This window comes from Mobula birostris, chromosome 7 (assembly GCF_030028105.1).
Source record: "Mobula birostris isolate sMobBir1 chromosome 7, sMobBir1.hap1, whole genome shotgun sequence".
Classification (NCBI taxonomy): Eukaryota; Metazoa; Chordata; class Chondrichthyes; order Myliobatiformes; family Myliobatidae; genus Mobula; species Mobula birostris.
In genome coordinates, this window is record NC_092376.1 from 29,265,584 (window position 1) to 29,275,318 (window position 9,735).

Consider the following 9,735-nt stretch of genomic DNA (forward strand, 5'->3'; position numbering starts at 1 on the left):
ATAAAAGTTGCTGGTGAACGCAGCACGCCAGGCAGCATCTCTAGGAAGACGTGCAGTCGACGTTTCAGGCCGAGTCCTGACGAAGGGTCTCGGCCTGAATCGTCGACTGCACCTCTTCCTAGAGATGCTGCCTGGCCTGCTGCGTTCACCAGCAACTTTTATGTGTGTTGCGATGATCAAATCAACTGCGATCTTCATGAATGCTGGTGCAGGCTTGATGGGTCGGTTGTTCCTATTCTTGTCTTAATTAAAAACCTTATAGTAAGGATTCCCCTAATACAAATGATCAAGGCACAGCAGAATTTCAATATGACTGTAAGAATTTCAAGACTAAAACTAGTGTTTCAAACACATACTGTAAAGTTAATGCCAAGGTATTGGGACAGACCTGGCTAAATGGATCAAGAAAATAAAGAACCAGCTGTTAATTCTGCTCTGACCAACATTTAAGAAGACATTTCATAAATCATAAATCTCAGCAAAGGTATATTCTAACGAGAAATAAAGGCTCTAAGGGTGCACGTTTTGTGCCTAGCTAAGGAAATTAATGATGGCATTAAACTGAAAGAAAAGGCAAACAATATGATGAAAATTAATGATAGGCAAGAGAATTGGGATTTTTTTTTAAGAACCAACAAGACTTAAAAAGGGAGAAAATGAAGGATGAGTGAAAACTAGTCTGATAACAGTGACAGCTTTATATGGAAAATAAAGTAAGCTTTGGATTATCAGAGAACATAACTGCAGAATTAAAAATGCGAAATAGAGAAACGACGATTCCAAACATTGGTTTGTATCAGTCTCCACAATTGAAGACACTGAAACCTTCCAACCAAAACATGATTAAGAAGCATCCATGAAGGAGGAACTTAACATTAAAAAAAAAGAAAAAATAGTAGGGTTAAAGGCCAACAAGTCCCTTGGAACTAATGGCCTGCATCCTGGAGTCTTAAAGGAAGTGGCTGTAGAGTGTGGATGAGCTGGTTGTAATCTATCAAAATTCTCTGGATTCTGGAGAGGTCCCAGTGGATTAGAAAATTGCAGATGTAATGCAATTATTCATGACAGGAGACAAACAGAAAGCAGGAAACTATAGGCCAGTTAGCCTAACATTTCTCATTGGGAAAATGTTGGAATCTATTACTTAGAAGTTAATAGCAGGACATGTAGAAAATCACGAGGCAACCAAGAAGAGCCAACATGTTTTTTTGAAAGTAAAGTAGCTTTGACAAATTTGCTAGTTCTTCCAGAATGCAGTAGACACGGTGAATAAAGATCAAAATGGACTTCTGGAAGGTGTTCAAAAAGGTGCAACACAAAATGTCACTGCACAAACTAACGATGTATGGAAATTGAACAAGATATTGGCATGGATAGCTGGCGGGGGGGGGGTTGTCAGGAGATATGTCATTTTTGAATTGACAGTCAGTAACTAATGGAATGTCACAAATGTCTATACCAAGGTCTCAACTACTTATAATCTATATTAATGACGTAGATAAGGAAACAAAAGCTTTGTAGCTAAATTTACTGATGATACAAGTATAGGTGAGTTAGATAGCATCAAGGAATCTCAGCAAGTTTATCCTCTGCCCTCGTTCTTTGTGTGGTACACAGCAACAAAGCACATTTTGAAATCAATCAGCAATACTTGGCCAGCATGTTCCAAGTTAAAGGAAAGAGAAATTTGCACACACTCATGCAGGGGAATATCTATTAAAAAGAAAACAGGCATGTAGATGCCAATAATAATAATAATAATAATAATAATAATAAAAACATAGTATGACTTTTCAGATACAGTCTGCCCAAGGTTACAAACTTAAAACTTATGAATACCCCTACAAATAACTTCCCATAATATAAAGTTCTAAAGTCTATTTTAACACATATGTTTGTTCCTACAAAGGGCAGAACCAGTTTTCTCTCTCCACTTTCATTAATGATTCTTTCTTATCAGTCTCATGTACTTTTGTTAAAATTCATTACAATATTGTGGAGGCATAGCTATCATGTCAAGTTATTTTTATGTACATTCTGACTTATAAACAAAACTAATATATGAACATCTGTAAAACCAGATCCTGTCTGCATTTGTGTATATTACCTGTCAATATTCCAGGGACAGCCTGTACTTATTTTTTTAAAAAACATGCCAGTGACTTCTGAGAATTGAAGCAACTAAAGTGTAAACGTAGAAACAACCCAAAAGTATATTGTCTTAAACATTCAACAATTAATGCCCTGGGACTGTGGCTTTGAGTACAAGAGGAGGTTAAGCAGACTGGACCTAGACACTCCAAAATTTCAGATTATGAAGACATGCAGTCCTTTTTTACTGTCATTTAGTAATGCATGTATTAAGAAATGATACAATATTTCCTCCGGTGCGATATCACAAAACACAGGACAGACCAAGACTGAAAAAACTATCAAAACCACATAATTATAACATATAGTTACAACAGTGCAACAATACCATAACTTGAAGAAGTCCATGAGAACAGTAAGAAGTTCAAAGTCTCTCAAATGTCCCACATCTCACGCAGATGGGAGAAGGAAGAAAAACTCTCCCTGCCATGCCCCAACCACAGTCCGACTCTGAGTCATCCAAAAACTTTGAGCCTCCGATGAACTCTCCGACACCGAATACTGAGCGCCATCTCTGTCCGAACAATTCGACCTCAATCTCGGTCGCCAACAGCTGGCAAAGCCGGGGATATTGAGGCCTCCCCTCCGGAAGATTCCCGACCGCGCAGTAACAACAGCAGCAAACTGACGTTTCAGAAATTTCTCCAGATGTTCCTCTGTGCTTTCACGTCCGTCTCCATCAAATCAGAATTGTCCACAGCCCCTATTTAATGGATATATCATTTTTCACCGGAGGGCCATGCACGCCCAGCGCGCTACTCTCTCTCCTCCCGCCAATTTAGAAGAATGAGAGACAATTATGTTGAAAGATCTACAGAGCTCAGTCCCCAGGTATATCCAATATTGAGATCAATACATTTATTTTTAAGTGATAAGGTAATCTGATATGGGATCAGTGCATGAAAATGGCAATGAAGTCAAATATCAGCCATGATCTTATGAGGAGAGGGGGGTCAAATGATCTACAGCTACGTCTATTTCTTAAATTAGGATGAAGTTTCAAAATTACACAATTCCAAAGCTAAGAGTTAATATGATTGCACTTTTAATAACCTGTGTGTGTGTGTGTGTGTGTGTGTGTGTGTGTGTGTATATATATATATAAAAACAATGCTCTGAATCTCTTCCTGATATTCCAAGTACACTTATATTATCAGCATGTAATGTGTTCAATAATAATTACTCAACAGAACACAGAACTCAAAGTAAATAATATAACCATATAACAATTACGGCACAGAAACAGGCCATCTCAGCCCTTCCAGTCTGTGCCAAACTCTTACTCTCACTTAGTCCCACCGACCTGCACTCAGCCCATAACCCTCCATTCCTTTCCTGTCCATATAGCTGCCCAATTTAACTTTAAACGACATCATCGAACCTGCCTCAACTACTTCTGCTGGAAGCTTGTTCCACACAGCTACCACTCTCTAAGTAAAGAAGTTCCCCCTCATGTTAACCCTAAACTTTTGCCCTTTAACTCTCAACTCATGTCCTCTTGTTTGAATCTCCCCCACTCAATGGAAAAAGCCTATCCACGTCAACTCTATCTATCCCCCCTCGTAATTTTAAATACCTCTATCAAGTCCCCCCTCAACCTTCTACACTCCAAAGAATAAAGACCCAACTTGTTCAACCTTTCTCTGTAACTTAGGTGATGAAACCCAGGTAACATTCTAGTAAATCTTCTCTGTACTCTCTCTATTTTGTTGACATCTTTCCTATAATTCGGTGACCAAAAATGACAACAATACTCCAAATTTAGCCTCACCAATGCCTTGTACAATTTCAACATTACATCCCAACTCCTATACTCAATGCTCTGATTTAAAAACGCCAGCATACCAAAAGCGTTCTTCACCACCCTGTCCACATGAGATTCCACCTTCAGGGAACTATGCACCTTTATTCCTAGATCCCTCTGTTCTACTGCATTCTTCAATACCCTACCACTTACCATGTATGTCCTATTTTGATTAGTCCTACCAAAATGTAGCACCTCACATTTATCAGCATTAAACTCCATCTTCCATCTTTCAGCCCACTCTTCTAACTGGCCTAAATGCACAAGATTACTTCAGAAGTTTTATAAACAAGCCATTGAGAGTTATGACAACATTTGCATTATTAGACAAAAGTACTAATTTTTGGTACTTTAAAAAAAGCCTTTACCCAAAGCAATTTAAATATAACAAAACTGAACACTTTCGTCCTGCCTATCAAAGCTTACTAGAAAGTAGAAAGCTTATAACCAAAAAAAAGAGGAAAATGGAAATTAATGCACACTACTTAAAAAAATGTTTTATTCAGTTTTTGCCCAACTTGGAAAAATACACACACTACTTTATAAATAAGTTAATTATGAAAATGTTTGAGTCTTTTGAACTACATTACTCCAATTTAAGAATTCAAATACAATTTAAGCACATTGAAATGGTTCATAACATTCTAAACCACTTCCAACTATGCATTCGTTGTGCTTTGTCAGTTGATTATACCTTTTCCAGATCAGCATTTAAAAAAATGGGGTTTCAGTTTAACAATAACAATACATATTCAAACATCACACTTAGGCAATAGTCAATATATTTATTTCAGAAGAACCTTTAGGATATTTGAATTGTAATAAAGCATTGTAAAATGTACATTTTTCTGTTAGTGATCTGTATTGTGGAACTTTTTTTTTAAAATCTGAAAGCTAAAAACTACAGATGCTGGAATCTTGAAAACGGGAATTCCTAGAGATACTTGGTATTTCAGGCAGCATCCACAACAATGTAAACTGGGCTGATAGTCAGATTGATGACTTTTCACCATAATTGAAGAAAGAAAAGCAAGTGTTCTAAATTGTGGAGAACAGGTGATGGGATGAGCACCAGGAGAATCCGGGTGACACCTTTGCTGTGTAACAAAAGGTAGAATGTTTGCTAAATACAACAAGTCTGTCCAGTGGGGGATGAGTGAGGCAGATGTAAAAAAACAATGCTGGAACTTGAAGATACAGTTCAGGGAACTGAAGTAAAAGAAATTTTATAAATAGTCAACAGGTCATAAGACAGAAATACTGTCACAGGCTGATAATCCTTCATTAAAATGAGTCAGTTCTGCTACAAACAATAAAGATTGGTTATCCAAAATTGTCAACATTGAATCACAAGGGTTACATCATGTCAGCATGGAAGATCAGGTGCTGTTCCTTGAAATGTCAGACTTCACTGAAACAGTGTAAGTGGCCAAAAATCATGGGAGTAGGATAGAGAATTAAACTGATAACTGGCAACTGTAAGCTTAGGGTCTCCTTTAAAGACCGAACCAGCATGTTCTACAGAGCAGTCACCCAATCCTTGTTTAGTTTCTGTATTGTAGAGAAGAGCACAGTCAGTACCAAATGTAAAACAACATATTGGAAGTACAAGCGAACTGTTGCCTCAGCTATAAGAACTGTTTGATTCCTAGATGGTGGAAAGGAGGAAATACTAGAATAGGTTCTGGTACGATGGCAGCGCACTTGGTCGCAGCAGCCTCTCCAGGTCCAACAAATGATGCAAATGTTTGTCTTAAACATTTTTCTTGTGAAAAAATCCTGTTAGACAATGGTAATACAAAATACTGCAAGTCCAGTTCATTAGTGAGACCAAAGGCGGGGGGGGGGGGGGGGGGATCTGTGTGTCCTAGGTTGATGTGTGAACCAGGTTCTCATGCAGCAGTGTTGTCTGTTACAGCAACCAAGAGAAGGAGGCACCCGAGGCAGTGTGGGAGAGAACAGAGATGCAGTGGGCAAGCTGGAATCTGTGCTGGGTTGGGGACTGGCCCCTGCAGGGTGGCTTTCCCATTGCTGCTGCTCTCTAGTGTTTACTCCCTGGAAGACACTAAGCTGAATGCCTTTGTCTGCAGCTGATCCAGAGTGAGAATGAGGAACTGGTGCCTGCTTGTTCTTGCAGAAACATGGCTCCAGGACAACATTCTACGCATCATCAATGTTCTGGCCATGCCACTCAAGGACTTGTGATAATATTACTTTGTTACCTTATGTGATATCACAAGTATATGTGCTGTGTGTGACTATGTAATGTGTTTTGTACCTTGGCCCTGGAGGAAAGCTGCTTTGTTCAGCTGTATACATTATATGGTTGAACAATAATTAAACTTGAACTTACACGTGGGTATATTCTATAGTTAAATGAACAGTGGAGGCAGTGGTGAGACAAATGGTGGAGAAAAACTTTGGCATGCTTAAACAATTTGAAAAGACAGACTCATGGCAAGGCAGTAGAAACCATTTTACCTAGAGGCTAGTGGGATGAAGGCAAGCAAAAGGGATGTCCTATCTTTGCTTTGGACAGTTGGGGGTGGAGGAAGAGAATTAGGCTCATAAATGCAGATATGGTCATAATCAGGACAGATATGACAGAGCCAAAAAGGTGTAGTCTAGATACCGTTGATAATCTTTTAGTTTTTAATGAACACTGATCACTAATATATCCCAAGATAGTAGAGAAGAGAGGGATACAGCAATGCTGGTTCCCTTGCTTGATGTCTCAAAATGGTAGGTTAATCCAGAAGGTTAGACTCATGAGATTCAAGGTAAGATAGCACATTTGGCTTGGTACTGGAGTCAGAGGCTGGATAGAAGCATGTGACCAGTGGTGTACCAAAGGACCACCAATGATGTTTGTGATATACATTATTGATTTGGATGTGAAATGCATGATTGCTAAGTTTGTAAATTGCACAAAGATTTGTGGTGTTATAGATTGTAAGAGGGATTGTCCTAGGCTACAAAATGATATTTAACCACTGGAAAATTGGATAGAGGAATGGCAGACGGAATTTAATACTGATAGGTGCGAAGTGATGCATTTTAGGTCAAATAAAGGAAAGACACAAAGAGTAAATTGTAGAGCTGTAGAGTATGCTGATGAACAGAGAGGCACTGAGATAAAGTCCACAGATCCCCAAAAGCAGCAGTACAAAAAAAATGGAATACCTGCCTTCAGGAAGATTGGCAAAGAAAATAAAATCAGAGATGTTGTTTTATGACTTTATAAAACATCGGTTAGTCTACTCCTGGAGTATCATGTGCAATTCTGATCACAACATTCTAGGAAGGAGGAGATTGTGTTGAAGACGTGCAGAGTGTTGCAAATGCTTGGAATTTTATATTCAACATGTTTGTCGACACTCAGTAATTGAGATCAGCTGTGATGTTATTGAATGGTGGACAAGAGAAAGGCTCATAATGATCTCCTCCAGCTTTAATTTCTTTGAGGAAGTGAACACAGATAAATGCAATTTATCGAGATTACACAATGTAATGGTTTACATATGACCAAATTTCACTTTAAGGAACAAATGGAAACATAGAAAGATTGCTGGAAAATCCAACTCAAACACCTGTAAGTATTCTCAAGGTTATTAGAAGTGAACTCTAGTTTGTTTCTAGAGATAAGCTAATTCAATCCAAGAAAAACAATGCAGATTATCAATTTGTCTGTTATTTCAGTTATGATCATAATATAATTGTAGAATTGTAGCACATCTGTTAAATAACACAACTTGACATCACAAAATAAAATAATGTGGCCACAATTTGTGATTTTTTCCCCCAGAGAGAAATAAAACATTGGAAAGCTTACCTTAAATCTTCCAGTAAATCACATTCTCCTTGATGCTTTGCCTGAAGTTTAGTCATTTGCTCAGCATGGATGTTTTTCAGTTCTTGAGTAACTTTCACCTTTGATAAGAACACACTTCCTTAACAGATAGTAAAACCATACAAATTAAAGGACTCACTAAACTACAAATGAATCCATCAACTTCCTTGACAGAACTTGCAAAACATACAACACAACATTTAGTACCATTTTATGTCAAAACACAGGCTAGTCCCCATAAAATGCTTATATCGTTTATAAATGCAGTTATACAGTATCCCGAACTATGTAAATAATACAAAGCATTTCAACTAAGCTTGTGAACATTTTAACGCACAACTGGTCACAGAAACAATTTTAGAAAATTACATATCCTCATGACATTTCACTCTGCAAGAAAGTCATTGATTTAAAAAATGTAGTTTTTTTTAATACCATAAAGCGCCTTTCAATGAACGTCTACTCCGATCACAAACATTTTAAAGGGCAGATGTGTACACATTTTGGACTCTACTTCGACGCGTACATGATACTGAGTTGGACAGAGTGCGATACACGAAAAGAAATGTTTGGTTTCCAAAAAAAAGCAACTGCTCAGAAAAAAATAACACCCCCTCCTTTCACATGTAAATCTCTTACCATCACCGTGGTTTTTAAACCCGAGTGAGTCCACATCCTATTTATTTACATGCCGACATAAATTATGTTAACAAATAAAAGAATATCACCTCGCTCAACGGGCAGATAAGCTAAGCGTACTTTTCTGCTTTGATTCAAGCCGTAAATCCGGAGGGTGCTCCTGAACACCGGGGACATTTTTTCCTCCCCCCCACACACACCATCCCGCATACGACATTTCTTCATAGCGGCGAATAAAGATGTCTGGTTGGGGAGCACACTCACCTTTCTCGGAGGAGGCTGCATGTCGAAGAACTGGCGAGAAGCATAAATCCGACGTTGGCGGCTAAGGAGAAAAGCCGAGGGAGGTAAGGTACAGAAGGAAAACCACCGCTGCCGCCAAAGGGAGAAAGGCTGAGAGAGTGCCGGCGGGGACGGGGAGCAGCGGAGGGATGCAGAGGAAGGAAACTGCGGCAGAGTAGGGGGGACGAGAGTGAGCGCGTCCTGGCTCCGCGTTGGCGGGGCGTCACTTCGGCACCGCCATGATTTTCCTCCTCCTCCTCTTCGGTCAGTTCAGAGAGGGAGAACAAGCCCCGTTCAGGGTGGTGGTGAGCATGAAGCACCGAGCAAGCCGCACAACAGCGACCGCCAGTGGAGGCGGCGCTCTCAAGCAGGCAGCTGGGAGGCGGGCATCTCCCCCCCCCCTCCCCTTTCTCCGTCTCTCTCACACACAAAAAATATGTCTTCGTGTCAAACGCCGATCCGGCCCAACAGACGCCCCCGCTCGGAGGCACTAGGCCTCGCCCGTTGTTAGGCAACCGGCGCCAAGGGCGAATGCAATCGAGCTGGATCGCCCCGATGTCTCGGCCAGATCGATTAGTTGGACGCGCGTAGGAGCCGTGGGAGCGAACAGTCTTTCCTGTCAGCGCTGAGACGCACCTGGCCTGAATAAGCCCAAATTTCTTTTCATAGTAGCCAGAATACGAAAGGATTTTAATAATATGCAGAAGTACGAACTGTTAAAAGAAGTAATCCTTTTTTTTAAAACATTCATTTTTGAGGATTTGGGCATCGCATCGTCAATGAGCCCTGATGAAGGGTCTCGCCGGAACATCGACTGCTTGTTCCTTTCTGTGGATACTGTGGAGTTCCTCCAGCATTTAGTGTGTGTTCCTACATTCTCACTAGCACTCTTGAAAATATTATGTTTAGTCACCTTGCACCTATGCACCTTGCACCTTCAGGTTCCTTTGGGGAGGGCGTTAATAAAGAACGACTGACTATTTCCATGTCAAGATGATGGAGAAGGGGC

The 9,735-nt window shown here is 39.9% G+C and overlaps 1 protein-coding gene across 3 annotated transcripts in view; it reads right to left on the reverse strand.

Moving 5' to 3' along the window:
- The window catches only part of LOC140200080 (F-BAR and double SH3 domains protein 2-like), a 245,379-nt gene extending 236,230 nt beyond the window's left edge, over window positions 1–9,149 (reverse strand). The window contains exons 1-2 of one of the 3 annotated variants that reach the window (XM_072262822.1): window positions 8,709–9,149; window positions 7,788–7,885 (exon numbers count right to left, since the gene is read on the reverse strand). In XM_072262822.1, the coding sequence (XP_072118923.1) occupies window positions 7,788–7,885; window positions 8,709–8,729 (119 nt within the window). In that variant the 5' untranslated portion in view covers window positions 8,730–9,149. The remainder of the gene's footprint in view (window positions 1–7,787; window positions 7,886–8,708) is intronic. The other 2 variants (XM_072262820.1, XM_072262821.1) reach the window with 2 other exon arrangements.
- Between the last annotated feature and the right edge of the window lie 586 nt (window positions 9,150–9,735).